This window comes from Arachis hypogaea, chromosome 13 (genome assembly GCF_003086295.3).
Source record: "Arachis hypogaea cultivar Tifrunner chromosome 13, arahy.Tifrunner.gnm2.J5K5, whole genome shotgun sequence".
Lineage (NCBI taxonomy): Eukaryota > Viridiplantae > Streptophyta > Magnoliopsida > Fabales > Fabaceae > Arachis > Arachis hypogaea.
The window spans coordinates 96,574,824-96,590,871 of NC_092048.1; the positions used below are offsets into that span (position 1 = coordinate 96,574,824).

The 16,048-nt window shown below is 32.4% G+C and overlaps 1 protein-coding gene across 1 annotated transcript; it reads left to right on the plus strand.

Annotated features, from left to right (window-relative positions):
- The first annotated feature begins 8,694 nt into the window (after positions 1-8,694).
- Positions 8,695-9,956, plus strand: LOC112735149 (uncharacterized). The gene is made up of 3 exons (XM_025784717.1): positions 8,695-8,708; positions 8,822-9,596; positions 9,705-9,956. Exons 1-3 carry the CDS (start codon positions 8,695-8,697, stop codon positions 9,954-9,956), a joined length of 1,041 nt encoding a protein of 346 aa, XP_025640502.1.
- The last annotated feature ends 6,092 nt before the right edge of the window (positions 9,957-16,048 follow it).

The following is a 16,048-nucleotide window of genomic DNA, read 5'->3' on the forward strand; positions in this document are numbered from 1 at the left end:
TATTATTTAAATTGATTTAATCATAATTCAATTTCAGTTAAATCATTAAACTATTGAATCAGTCACTCTACTAATTTATTAATCGGTTTGGTTCTCCATCGCAACCTTAGTTTAAATAGTACAATTGCTATTATCCATTTGTTTAGGTAGTGTGTGGTTGATGTCTATGTCTCATTGAGACATGGACACGGTAACACATGTCTGCTGTTTGGTTTGGCAAGACACAGATTTTCGAAGGATACGGGAAGACATAGATGGACACGGAGACATTAAATTTGTGTACCTCCAATTTGGTGAGATACTGAGACATAACTTGTGAGACACTAATTTTTTACTCTTTTACCCTTATTGAATTTTTAAAATTTGTCATCTTATCTCCCCAAAATTTTTTTCTCTTCCTCTTTTAGATTCTACAACCAAATTTATCCTTTTATTTTCTTCAAGAAAAAAAAATTGTTCATTTAATTTTTTTATTTATTTAAATTTTGATTAATTTTTAATAAATTCTGAACTTTAGTTTTTTATTTTTTTTAAAAAAATTATATATTTAATACTTGAATGATAATTTAAGATGATATTAGAAAAAATAAAAAATAAAAAATATTAGAAAAAATAAAAATTTAATGGTGATGATATGCAGTGTTTGGGATAATGGGTATACAATGATAGTGGTAAAACTTATGGTTGAATGAAGGGTAATTCAGTCTTTTTTAAATATGTGTGTCTTGTTCTTTATTTTTGCCAAACACAATACATAGACACAAATATTTTATGTCCATGTCTTCAGTGTCAGTGTCTGTGTCTTTGTGTCTATATCTCATCATATACATCAACCAAACGGAGCCTTAAGGAGCAGAGAGACGATCTACTCCCATTGAATAAGGACGCTAATATCTACTTAATATACTAAAATTGGATTTTCTCTCAACTAATGAAGGTGAGGTGTCGATCTCTAGTGACTCTATTTTCCCTCCAAAATGCACTTTTCTATTCTCTATTCTAAATTATTTTATAAAAAATATCTTTATTATAATTATATTATAATTAATATTTAATGAATAATACATAATCATACTAATTTAGAAACATATCTTTATTATAATTATATCAAATCAATATTTAATACATTATTAAACTACTTATCAATTATCAATTATCAATTAAAAATACTTTTATTAATAATAATAATAATAATAATAATAATAATAATAATAATAATAATATATGTAATGATAATTACCCGTGATATCATTTATTAAAAAAAATATAACATAAAAAATATTATTTATTTAAAAATATCATTTATTGTATATAATTCATAAAAAAATATATTTTACTTTTATTATTGATTAGAAGATAACCTATTTATATTTTGATTAATTTCATTTATTATTATTATTATTATTATTATTATTATTATTATTATTATTATTATTATTATTATATTTAATTTACAGAAAGATAAATTAATAACCATATTATTATTTATCAATATATTAATATTGATAATGATTACATAAAAATTATTTAATATTTAGTATTTTTATATTATTTATTTTTTATATATTTTGATATATTTATAAATATTTTTTATTATTTTTATATGCTATATGTTTACTCCCACTATTTAAAATTTCTGGATCTATCACTACTTTTGAGCGTGTTTCTTAATTTATTTTTTATAATTCACTGAATACAATTTATTACAGTAAATTAATTACATCAACTAATTGATTTGATTAGATATTTAAATATCACACGATTTATTATAATTCATATCAATCAAATAATTGTAATTTATTATATCAATTATTTTAATTCATTAATTTATAAGGTACATAATAGCATAGATGATTTGTTACTTATAATGATTAAATACAATAAATACAGATTAATTTAGTTAAAAAAATCATTGTCTCATATGTTTTTCTATTTATTTTTTTAATTTATTAAATTCAATCAATTATAATAAATTAATTATATCAACTAATTAATTCAATCAATTATTTTCTAATTTATTTTTTTGAATTCAATAAATCAAATAAAATTAATTATACTAATTATTTATATCAACTAACTGATTTGATTAATTCTTAAAAATATTTTTATTTTATTTATTTTATTTATTTAAATACATGAATTATAACTGATTAGTTATTTAATTTTATTACGATAAATATCAAATTCTATTCCGAATATAAAAATATAAAATTTTATTCCTTCCATTTTTATTTTACCACTATAAAAGACCATATATGCTAGAAGAAAATATCATTCATTTACCAATTATTCTTTCATTAGGTAGCTTTTACAACAATTTTTTTTCTTCCTATGAGGCATCGTCGCAAGAAGTCAACTATCGTGGACACAAACCACCATACACTCTTCAACTCCCGTGCTCATCATTCAGAGCAATATATGATATGTTATCCATGAAGCATTTATAGACCATGGTGTTATCATGTATGCATAAATAAAAAAAATTCCGTAATTAAGCTTAAGTCATTTATCTATTTGTGTGGTATATTATAGTGTGAAATTACTTTCAATTTGTGTTGTACAATGATATTATGGTTTAATTTAAGCTTTTGTTTTAGAACTGTGTTATGATTTTATCTCATCATTTTCTCTTAGATATCAAGTTGATGTACTTTTATTTATTATTATTGAAACGGATGTGATATAAAATTTGTAAAAAATAAAAAATAAAACTCTCACACTCAATTTATTTTATTTTAGTCTTTTATCTCTTCTATTTTTTTTTATTTTCTTCTTATTCATTTTATTTTTTTTAAAATATCATATAATTTATTATAATTTATACCATACCAATTAATTAATTATAATTCATTATATCAGTTAGTTTAATTCATTAATTTATAATATGCATGATAAAATAAATTATTTGTTACTTATACGTTTATTCTTCTAAAATCTAAATCTGAATAATTATATTGTTAGTTTTAGTTATGAACAAAACATTGTTAATAATAAATGATAATTAACCACTCATACTTTTAATCAAAGTGTTTGGATGATTTTTATATTTATTAATATTAATTGTTGATTATTTTTCGTCAATAAATTATATTATAATTTTATATTAGTTCATAATTGACTAATGATTAATATTCATGAAGCTATGTTATTCTAAATTTTATATTTTACAAATATTTTATTTAAATGTATTTTAAACATAAAAATGTATTATTTTTAATAATATCATACTTTTACTTTTTTTAATTATTCTAAATGAATATTTTATCAAATACTAATTAAAGTCATCCTTCCATTTGCTTTTACTAATTTATTATCTAACTATTATATAAAATTAAAATCGTATTAATGAATTTAATATTAAAGTTAATTTAGATTTTTTTTATTTTTTTAGTCTAATCAACCAAAACTATTCAATTATAAATAGTCACTTCTATCTTATTTTATATTATTAACTAATTAAAATTACTAAAATTTAATAATACAATTTTGTTTTATCTTTTTATATTAGTTCAATCCATTTAAACTATATAATAATTATTTTAATTTTTATATTTTATAATATAATACTACATACATTAATAGTAAAATAACATAGTAAATTTTTATGTTTTAATATTAAATATAAAATTAATAAGTAAAAAAGTTTTTAAACTTTTAAATCAATACGAATCATTGTAAATAATACTTATTTATGGCATAAATAAAGAAATACAGAATCTTAAGTTTTGCATATAAAAATTTAGGAACATGTTATATGTACAAATGTAATTGCATAGTATTATTTTTTTTAATGGTGTAGACCAACAACTCTAATTTTATTTCACGGTCAAATTTAAAAAAAAAGTCGTAATTTTAAAGGCAGTTAGAAAAAACAACAAAATTAATAAAAAATAGTTAGCTTATATTATTCTATTAATTTATTTAATATATTAAATTATTTTTATTTATATTAAGATTAATTTTAAATATTTTAAAATAAAAAGTATAATTAATTATAATTTGTATCTTAAATTATGTTGAGTACATGATATTCCATTGTGCTGCTAAAAGTAAAAATGAGATAACAAATATAATTTTATCTCTTAATTCAGTATATTTATTTATATTTTATACTTTTTTTACGATTAATTTTGTACGTTGTTGGTATATTAAATAAAAATACCTGTTATAATAACAAAAAATAAAATAAAATTTCAATCAATAATTTTATATTCTTTACTTTTTTTTAGTTTTATTTTGGATTTTAATTTATTACTAAAAGGTAGTGAAATTCTATTGATACTGAAATAAAGTTGCAAAAAGGTCCATAGGGTAGAATAAGTAAAATAATGTGATACCCACATTGCAACTTCCAAATGAAACAACCTAGGATCTAAAATGTTTATCTTTCTCTTTCTCGCCGTCTATTATATTATCGATTCTATTATATAAAAATTGATTTTTTACATTTAATGATAGAGTCAACGTAGCATGTTTCTGAGAGTGTTTCTTAATTTATTTTGTTTAACTCATTAAATACAATTCATTATGATGCATTAATTATATCAACTAATTGATTTGATTAGATATATAAGTATCACACAATTTAAAATTATGTATATTGATTTGATTTTTATGATATATAAATTTAAGGAATAAATTAAATAATATAATTTATTACTTATTTAATTTGAATACAATAAATACAAAATTAATTTAGTCAAATGTTTATTATTTTCTAATCTTCTATACATAAAAAGGACAAAACAAAATTATAAAAATAATTTTTTTATCGTTTTTGCTATTTTAATTTTATTTTCTTTGCTTTTTTTTATGTATAATTTTATTTTACATTAACTTTGTGTATTTAATAACAAAATACACTCATATTAATTCTATCATATAATAATATATTTTTCTCCTATGTTAATCAAAGAATTTCAATAGTTATCAACTACATCTAATAGAATGACTAAGAAGTGAGAACTACGACAAGTTAAACCCGGATTCAAAATGCTGAAATGAAGGAAAGAAAACAGTGGATATATGATTAGAGAAAAATATATAATTAAGAGAAATATACTAAAATTGGATTTTTCCTCCAACTAATAAAAGTGAGGTGTCAATTCCTCATGAATTCATTTTTCCTCTAAAATAAAATCAATATTTTCTCTTCTAAATTTATTTTAGAAAAATATCTTTATTATAATTATATTACAATTAACATTTAACGAATAATGCATGATTATACTAATTTAGGAAAATATCTTTATTATAATGATACAAAATCAATATTTAATACATTATCAACTAATAAAAGTGAAGTGTCAATTTCTCATGAATTCATTTTTCCTCCAAAATGAAAGCACTATTCTCTCCTAAATTTATTGTAGAAAAATATCTTTATTATAATTATATTACAATATTACAATTATATTACAAGTAGCATTTAATGAATAATGCATAATTATAGTAATTTAGAAAAATAAAATAAAGTCCAGTAATTTATCTTTCGACTGCACACGTATGTAGAATAACTTTTAAGAAGGAGTCACGTATAGTAAATACGGTCGATGATTGTAAAACTGTATACTAACATTGATATAATATTATTTCAGGTATATGTTTTGCAGGTATCAAAAAAAATATTGAGTTATTTTTTAGTGGGTTTAAATTATTTATTGTTTATTCGAAAATTTTGTGCATTAGAATTCTTTAATAATTTATTATTTATTTTGAGCTGATTTTGATATGTTCTTACTTAACAGTAAAACAACATATAAAAAATTGTTGGTGGGTCTAAGTATTACTAGGTTATTTATGGTCACATTGAGTATATATATTTAATTTATTGAAAAAAGTTAATTACTAAAACTAATTAATAACTATTTTAGAGTTAATACATTTAATACTAGATTAAGAAAAAACAAACAATACATAATATGTTACATTTTTATTAATCAAATTATTATAATTCAAATTAATCTTAACAAAAGAATTTAAAATTATAATTTCAATCTTATCACGTGCCATACACGGGTTATTACCCTTGTTGAATAATATAACACAAAATAGTTATATACATGTTATTAAATGATGAGATATCACTAGGTTGTTAGTTGAGTAGTAAGTAAATTTAATCTTTTCTAGCTGTATTGAGTTCGACTTATAAAGATTTAAAAAATATAGAGTAATTATTTAAATTAATTTCTAAGTTTTTTATAATCGAACATTTTAGTTTTTTTAGATTTTAAAATATATAAAATATTTTTAAACATTTATTTTTGTTGGGCTATAAAGTCTTTTTTTATTAGTCACTAACGGTGACTGTTGATATAAAATATTAATTCATACGCATAGTCGTTAAGTATCCACATGTGTAATATGGATAAATCAATCTCTAAGATAAAGTATAAATTAGTCCTTAAAAAATTTAAAAAACTCAAAATATTTTTTATAAAATTTTAAAATAGTCCTTTCGAATCTTTTATATATAATTTTTTTTTAAATTAATAAATTTTAATTTCTAAAATTTTGTATCTATTTATCTCAAATTTAATTATTTATATACAAAATTTTTGAAATAATTTTAAAAAGGTAATTTTTAAAAAAATAATTTAAAATAAATAAGCTCATTTATTTTGGACCAAACAAGATATTAATTTAATATAATTTGGTTTAATTTATAGTTACTATATTTTGGATTTTTATTTAAATAAATAAAATAAAAGCATTAATTACGAAAATAAATAATTTTAAAAAAATTTACCGGTTTACGTTTTCCAATCATATCTCGTTTACAGTGTAAACGAGATGAACTGTAAACGAGATAGATGGAGTTGTGTCCCACCGGTTATAAAAGGATGTGTAACCCTTGGTGTAAGGTCCCACATCGGTTGGGGAGGGGAACGAAACATGCCTTATAAGGGTGTGGATACCTCTCCCTAGCATGACGCGTTTTGACGAGTGAGTGTGGGGGTTTCGGCTATCATCCCTATCGTCAAAGGCAAAACCGTGAGGCCTTGTGTGACAAAGCGGACAATATCATGCTAGCGGGTGGTCTGGGCTATTACAGATGGTATCAGAGCCAGAACCCGGATCGATGTGCCAGTGAGGGCGCTGGACTCCCTTAGGGGAGTGGATTGTAAGGTCCCACATCGGTTGGGGAGGGGAACGAAGCATGTCTTATAAGGGTGTGGATACCTCTCCCTAGCATAACGCGTTTTGACGAGTGAGTGTGGGGGTTTTGGCTATCATCCCTATCGTCAAAGGCAAAACCGTGAGGCCTTGTGTGCCAACGCGGACAATATCATGCTAACGGGTGGTCTTGGCTGTTATACTTGGTATTCTTGCAAACTTTTTGTATCATATTTCTCACAAATACAAGGCATTAATGGCTAATAATATTCCGCACATAGTTGTGCTTGTGTATCCCAATTGCCGTATGAGAAACGGCAACAACGGGGTAACATTTGAGTGCGAGGATCCGATATTGTTTCGCACTCAGCGTGTGAATACGTTGTCCGATTTGAAGAGTTTGATACTGAGCAAGCTCGGTGCTGCAAAAGTGAGGGAGATCGAAAGGGTGGCGTATAGGTTGCTGGCCCCATGAGTAACGGAGTCTTCCGGTTTCGACTATTCCGACTTCAAGGGGACGAACATGTGTGAGTGATGTTCGACATCCATGGGAGGATCATGGTGGAGCAAGTAATGGAGTTGTCTGTAGAGGTGGGACACAGTGGCGGTGGTCCTTCTGTACACTCGACCTACGTGCAGGACGACTGACCCCTTGCACCACCGCCCATTCATGTCGCCGTTCCAGTGGATGAGGCAGAGGAGGACGAGGAGGAGTCAGACGAGGATTACGTGGCGGATAGTAGTGATAGCGACTTGTCCGATAGTGGAGATGAGAATGAGTGTGTTCTGGAGACACCCGTTCCGACTGCGGCCCGCCACGTCCTTCTTCCACCTCTTCCAATACCGGCTCTTTCGGCAATTCCGTGTCACTATCACAGTCTGGATTTGGACACCATGCATGAGAGAACTCCGTTTCTTGACACGGGTGAAGAGGATTACAACCTAGACGACGGTGTAGAGTTTCGAGTCGGCCACAAGTTTAGAAGCCGAGAGGCAGTGCTTCAGGGTGTGAAGAACTACAGTATTCGGAGGAGTGCGGAGTACCGAGTGATCAAATCAGACTGGTTAAAGTACCATGTGCAGTGCCGTCAAGCAGATAATGGGTGTCAATGGAGCCTCCGTGTGGCCCTTCGAGAGAACCTCAGATACTGGTAAGCTTAAGTTCATTGTTCCTTTAATTACTTCTATACGATATACTAAGTAGGTGTATAACATGGCTAAAGCAATCTTTTGTTGTTGTGTTCAGGGAGGTTCGGAGGGTGGGTGGAGTGCATAGTTGTCTAGCACCCACCATGTCTCAAGACCATCGTCAGCTAGACAATAGTCTGATATGCCGAGTCATCTTGCTGTTGATTCAATCCAACCCCTCTGTAAGCATTCCGATTTTGCAAGGTGCGGTCCAAGCAAGCTATCACTTCAAACCGTCCTACAAAAAAGTGTGGATGGCCAAGCAGAAGGTAATTGCACAAATCTATGGGGATTGGGAAGAGTCATACAATAAGGTTCCCAAGTTGCTTCAGGCACTGTAGAGCTGTTTTCCTGGTACCATTTGTGACCTCCGCGTCAAACCATTCTACGATGGTCACCTCCTGGTACGTGACCACAGTATGTTCGATAAGGTATTTTGGTCTTTCACGTCATGTGTAGAAGCCTTCAAGCATTGCAAGCCCTTTGTCTCTGTAGATGGTACGCATCTGTATGGCAGGTATGGTAGTGTGTTGCTTATTGCGGTGGCGCAAGATGGAAATAGCAACATCCTTCCTATTGCCTTTGCCATTGTAGAGTCCGAGAGCGCCGAGTCATCGTTGTTCTTTTTAACAAATCTGAGACGCCATATCACCCCACAGGACCGCCTGTTGGTTATCTCGGACATATCTCAGGCTATCAAGGTTGCGCTTAGCTGCGATGACAGTGGTTGGCATCCCTCAAGAGCCTACCATGCTTACTGCATAAGACACATGGCTGCGAACTTCATGACTCAGTTCAAGTTAGCCGGGGGCAAAAGGTACCTCATTAATGCTACTTATAGTCCAAGCAAGGCTGGTTACGAGTGGTACATGGATGCATTGAGAGGAGTATTCCCTACCATGGTTGATTGGGCTGGTCGTTTCAAGAAGGAGATCTGGCTACAACATTGTGACAGCGGGCGTCAGTTTGGTTACATGACGACAAATCTGTCCGAGTGTATCAATGCAGTGTTGAAGGGCACCAGGTACTTGCCAATTTCTGCCATTGTGCGCATCACGTACGAGAGATTACAGAAGTTGTTCGTGACGAAGGGCAGAGAGGTGCAGTCACAGCTCGCTGCTGGATGCCGATTCTCACAGAGACTACTAGCCGCCATTGAGAAGAACAGAGAAGGGATACCGAAGATGTGTGTAACTAACTGCGACAGGCGGGCATCGATGTTTCTTGTGGAGGAGCTTGAGCCGTTTGAGGGGTGGGGGCGGTTCCTTCTGTGTTCGGCTATCGGAGGGCACGTGTGACTGCAGCTTATTCCAGTCCCTCCACTATTCGTGTCGTCACGCACTAGCTGGGTGTGCCACTATTAGCATTAAGTGGGCCCCGTATGTACATCCTATGTACAGACAGGAAGATGTTTTCAAGCTGTACAAGATGGAGTTTTCCCTATCCAAAACGAGTCGATGTGGGCAAAGTGGCATGGGACGAGGCTGTGTCCTAACCCAGTAATGCGTCGGAAGGCAACTGGAAGGCCCGTGTCCACCAGATTCCGGAATGACATGGATGAGACTGAGCGACATGAGAAGCGTTGTGGCCTGTGTAGGCAATACGGTCATACTAGAAGGGGATGTCCTAATCAGCCCACGGGTGATGTGTAGGTCGTACTAGGCTTCTATGTTTACCGAAGTTGGCATGTGTTTGTCTTTTTTCTTTTGTTGTGTTGGTCCTTTTTTTTTATTTGGTGTATTATCTAATGTTGTAGTAACAATGAACGTGAAACATTGTAACTTCTAATGAAAGGTTTAACGACGAGCTTGTCACTTTATGATATGTTGGTGAATTTTCCTTGAAAGGAATAGTAACATAAACATTAATGCTCACCAGAAAGAAGATGAATATAAATAACAATATACACAATCAAAGTATCACTAAACGAGAAATCCAAGTAAAATCCAAATGTACCTACTGTTCATACCCTGGGTCGAACTGTCCGATCCGGGATGTTTAAACGACAAGTCGACCGACCTCTTCAGGTCAGGACTATCCGACCTCTTCTCAAAGAGCTCGGCCAAATCACCAGGAAAGCCCAATAAGGGCCCAAACAGAGGAACACGACCCAAATCCAAAGGCAGCCCAAGCCTATAGAGATAAGGGCGGTTCCCTTAAAGATAAGATGACTTCACTCAAAGATAAGATAAGATAAGATAATTATCTTATCTCCAGAAAGGTCACTCCACACTACTATAAATACACTAGAGCACCCAGGTATAACTCATACTCTGATTCTACTAAAAACCTGCTTAATACCCTTGCTAACTTAAGCATCAGAGTCCCTTGCAGGTACCACCACCCTCCGGTGACGAAGGATCAGCATCACCAACAAGTCCAACAAGTCAGATGCGGCGGCTCTGGCCACCACCCACAAGTCGGACACATCAGCGCTGACCAGCACAGAAGCTCTCATCCGAGATCGACCTACAGATTCAGGTAACCCTCGAAACATTGGCGCCGTTGCCGGAGAATCTGGAAGTCATCCCATCATCATGGTGGACAACCTTGACAATGACCACAACTCTGATTTAGAGAACAGAACGCCACATAAGAATGCAGAGGTCACAATAGACGATACTTCTCAACCTAACAAAGACAAGAATTCTCCAAACACGGGAGCCATGGAGGCACTTTAGGATCGCCTAAAACAACTCGAAAAGGAGGTCGAATATCAACGGAAAGCCGAGAGAGACCTACGAAGAAAAGCTAGACGACGACGCGAGTTAGAGGACAAGCTCCTAAAGCTCGAAGCGGATCTCAAGGCCAAAACTACTCGATCCGGCCACGAAGATAGCTCCCGTAAGGACCAAGACCCATTCACCAAAGAGATCATGAAGACCAAAATCCCAAAAGACTTCAAACCTCCTGACATGACTCTATACGATGGCACAGCAGATCACAGCCATCATCTCAGTAATTTCGGAAGTAGAATGTACCTCACTGACGCCTCAGATGCAGTCCGCTGCAAAGCCTTCCCAACTACCTTAACAAAGACAACAATTAAATGGTTCAACAACCTGCCTCCTAGGTCCATCTCAAGCTTTGATGACATAGCCAAGAAGTTTTGGCTAGATTCTCCATCTAAAAAGACAAAACTAAGCATGCCCCAAGTCTATTAGGAATCAAGCAAGGAGATCGGGAAAGTCTCCGCAGCTACATTTAAAGATTCAACAAAGCATGTCTGGACATACAAAGTCTGCCAACGGAAGCAGCCATTATGGGTCTCATCAATGGCTTATGAGAAGGACCTTTTAGTCACTCGATATTGAAAAAACACCCCACATCCCTAAATGAAGTGCAAGAACGAGCAAAAAAATATATCAACATGGAGAAAAATTCTCGACTGGGAGAGACCTCAAAGTCTGGATTCTCGTACTCCTCCCGGGATAAGGACAAAGAGTCCAAGAAAAAAGAAGATCAGCATGGAGAAAAGATCAATAAATACCACAATTACACCCCCTCTTTAGGTGTCTCTTGTAGATATATATCGAGAAGTATGCCATACTGAAAAGATACCCCAGCTCGCCCACTCAAAAGCAAGAAAGGAGGAGGAAATCGAACTGAATACTGTGAGTACCATCGAATCTATGGACATCCCACCAACGAATGCTTCGGCTTGAAAAATGTCATAGAAGAACTGGTGAGAGAGGGAAAATTAGATCGGTACTTAGCCAGCAGGACAGACGAACCAAGAAAAAGAAGAAGGGACGAAGATGTCGGACGAACCGAACGACCACCTCGTACACCAGAGAGACATGTCCACATGATACACGGAGGATTTACGGGAGGAGAAATCTCCAAATCATCTCGCAAAAGACATCTTAAAGAAGTGTATCATGTTAAGGAAGGAGAAGAAGCACCTGACATCCCCACTATCACTTTTACTAGAGAAGACGCAGCTGGCATCATCTCGGGACATGACGATCCCATGGTCATCACTATCATATTGGCCAACGCCAATCTCCACCGCACACTGGTAGACCAGGGAAGCTCGGCCGACATCTTGTTCAAAACCGCCTTCGACAAACTCGGCCTGGAAGAAAAAGAACTCAGAGCATATCCGAACAGCCTATTCGGGCTGGGAGACACTCCAATCCAGCCACTTGGATACATCTCACTACACACAACCTTTGGAAAAGAAAACCGGTCAAAGACACTCAACATAGACTACATTGTGGTCAACGTGAGTTCAGCATACAATGCCCTAATAGGTCGGACAACGTTAAATCAACTCGGCACAATAGTCTCAACTCCACATCTATGCATGAAATTTCCAACCACAGAAGGAATAGCTACGATAAAAGCAGACCAGAAGACGGCACGCCGCATGAAGAGCAAAATTCTGGCGCGATCTAGAATTTTCACGAATAAATTCCCGTTGTAAGTATAGCTTCTAGACCGACAAGAATTCCTTTCTTACAAAAGTTTTGGTTGTCACAAGTAACAAAACCTAATAAAAATAAATAACTGAAGAATTCAAACCTCGGGTTGTCTTCTCAAGGAATTGCAGGGAAGTATGATTTATTATTGGTTATGGAGAAAGATATATTTTTGGGTTTTTAAAATAAGGGACAAGTAATTTAAATGGCAAGAAAAATAAATTAATAATTATAAAGAAAAATCTCTTGGCAAGGTATAAGAACTGGAAATCCTATCCTAGTTATCCTTATCAGGTGTGATGAGAATTGTTGTTGCTCCCACTTAGTTAACCCTTACTAAATAAAGAAAAGTCAAGCGGACTAATTAATTTGATCCTCAAGTCCTAGCCAACTCCTGTAGAGAGACCAGCTTTAGAGCGATCCAAATCAATCAGCAACTCCAATTTCAATCAATAGCTGAGTTTGATAACTCAAGTGTTACCAATCACTTAACTAAAGCCAAAAGGGAAAATAAATCTAAATTAAATTGAAAGCAATCATAAATAGAATAAAATAATCATTAATCTGAAATACCTCAATTAATATTAAATAGAATATTCAAATCTTGACATGAAAAGGTTTGTAGGCTAAATTGGAACATTAACAAGTACAAGCATTAGAATAAATAAAAATAGAAGAGCAACATAAATTAAAAGAACATTGAACCTGGCATTGAAGTAAAGTAGCCTGAACATAATAGAAATCCTAAATCCTAATCCTAAGAGAGAGGAGAGAGCCTTTCTCTCTAAAAACTACATTTAATCCTAAAATTATGAATATTGTATCTGTTACACGCCTCTCTTTGATTTCTCCATTCTCTGGCTTATATTCTGTGTTTCTGACTTGGATTTGGGCCGAAAAAGGGTCCAGAAATCACTGGGGGCGTTTTCTGCAGATTCTTGTACGTGGCGTCTGTCACGCGTTCGTGTGGTCTGGGAGTTTTCCTTGTCACGCGTACGCGTCGGTCATGCGTGCGCGTCATTTGCGTTCTTCTCAAGGCACGCGTCCACGTCGTCCACGCGTACGCGTCGATGCCATTTCACGCTAGGCACGCGTTCGCGTCGTCCACGCATTCGCATCGCTGCCTTTTCTTCAAAACTCCATTTTTTTGCTTTCCTTCCATTTTTTTGTATGTTTCCTTTCTGTTCTTTAAGCCATTCCTACCCTATGAGATCTGAAAGTACTTAACACACAAATTACGGCATCGAATGGTAATAAAGGATAATTAAAATTAATATTTTTAAAGCATAGGAAACATGTTTTTCACATATATCATAAAATAAGGAAGGAATAGTAAAACCATGCAATTTACATGAATAAGTGGGTGAAGAATTGATAGAAACACTTAATTTGAGCACAAAATACATCATAAAATAGGGGTTTATCAACCTCCCCACACTTAAACAATAGCATGTCCTCATGCTAAATCCAAGAGAAAGAGTGAATGTAGAATGGTGGAATCTCATGCAATGCAATCTATTCTAAATAAAAGCTACCTAAATGAACATGCAATTCTAACTATTTTCCACCTATATATATATATATAGAGAGCTTTCATGTGGTTAATTTGATTCATAAATTCAAGGAATCATATAGCCAAGCCTATATCATGTTAAAGCACCTTCACAATTGAGTTGCGTAAAAATATTTCACAAACTTGCAAGACAATTAAATAATTAAGCAGAGATATATGGTGATGAGCTATTGAACCCTCACTGAATTTTGTGTTTATACTCTAGTCACTTAGTGTTTGGGGTAAATCACTCTATTCTTTTCCATTCCTGCTTTCTAAAACTTTGTTCTTCATCTAACCAATCAACAAATATACAATGTGTACTTACAAACATCATGAGGTCTTTTTCAAGGATGTAATGGGGTCAAGGTAAAGGTAAGGGTATATATAAGGCTAAGTGAGCTATAAGTTGAATTCTTAATTAGTCTAAGATCTCACCTAACATATACATACTCTTTTATAATTAAAATTAAGCTTAGCTACCCTATTTCTCCACATTTTTGATTTCATACTCATGTACTAACTTTACTTTGATTTTTTTTACCTTATGTGCATTGATTTCTTCACTAAGCTTATTATTGGGGTAATTTTGTCCCCTTATTTATTTAATTAAAAAGGAAAGATTTTTTTTTTGAAACATAAACATAACATATATCAATGCACATGGTATTTTAATTTAAATTTGTTTTACATGAGCATGCTCCCAAAATCCTTATTATTTCATTGATTTAATCCTTTCCTATCAACCCATGTTTCCGCATTTCCCCACACTTGGTGAATACACAACTTCTATCTTAAGCTAACCAAGGATTCAACTTAGAATTTTTAAATTGTTTTTCTGCTTAAGGCTAGTGATGTGGTTATGGAACAAGAGGGGATTAAAAGGTTCAAGGGGGCTAACAAAGGTGATGTAGGAGGTAGGCTTATTTGGGATATGTAAAGGAAAATTCAAATGATGGCCTCAATCATATGCGTGGATGTATCTACATTCTATATTGGACATATAGATTAAAACAAAGTGAAGATTACAAGCATAGAAAAGAAGTGCGAAACACACAGGAATAAAATTTATGGTTGAATATAACGATACAATTAAGCTCAAAACTCACGGGTTGTGTGTTCGTTGACTCAAAAACCATATATCAGTTATGTATGTCATGCAAGTAGAAAATAAGAGTTCCCATTATTCTCAATGTGGATCTTAGGATGGCTCTTAAAATCTTAGTGTTCTTCCTTGAAGAAATGTTGTTTAAATTAACCAACATTTATTGCTATATATATACAGTGCGTGGATTGTTGTGATTCTGTTATACTAACATCTTTAGTTTACTCTTTTTATTTTCAATTAATCCAAGCTGTCATATGCTAAAAGGGTAAACTAAGCTAATTAGTCTATATATTCTATATCACAACTTAATAAGCTAAAATTGCAACTAGACTAAACTAAATATCTAAGATAAATATATAAATCTAAGTGCAAAATGCAGAAATACTGTAAAAATACAGAAAAATATGCAAGTACTAAAAGATAAATAAGATAAGGTAAAATAAAAATAAAAATAAGAATAAAAATACAGAAAATAAACAAAATAGGATAAAAAGAGAGTCTGAAAAGTGGTTCACCAAAATAAAGTACGCCAGAGATGGCGACCTCCCCACACTTAAATAATAGCATCATCTTCGATGCTCACTCAAGTAGGGTGTGAAGAAGTGTCATCTCCGGAAGGATGGGCAGTAGGGTCTCTGTGGTGATCTGAGGCTCTGCAGT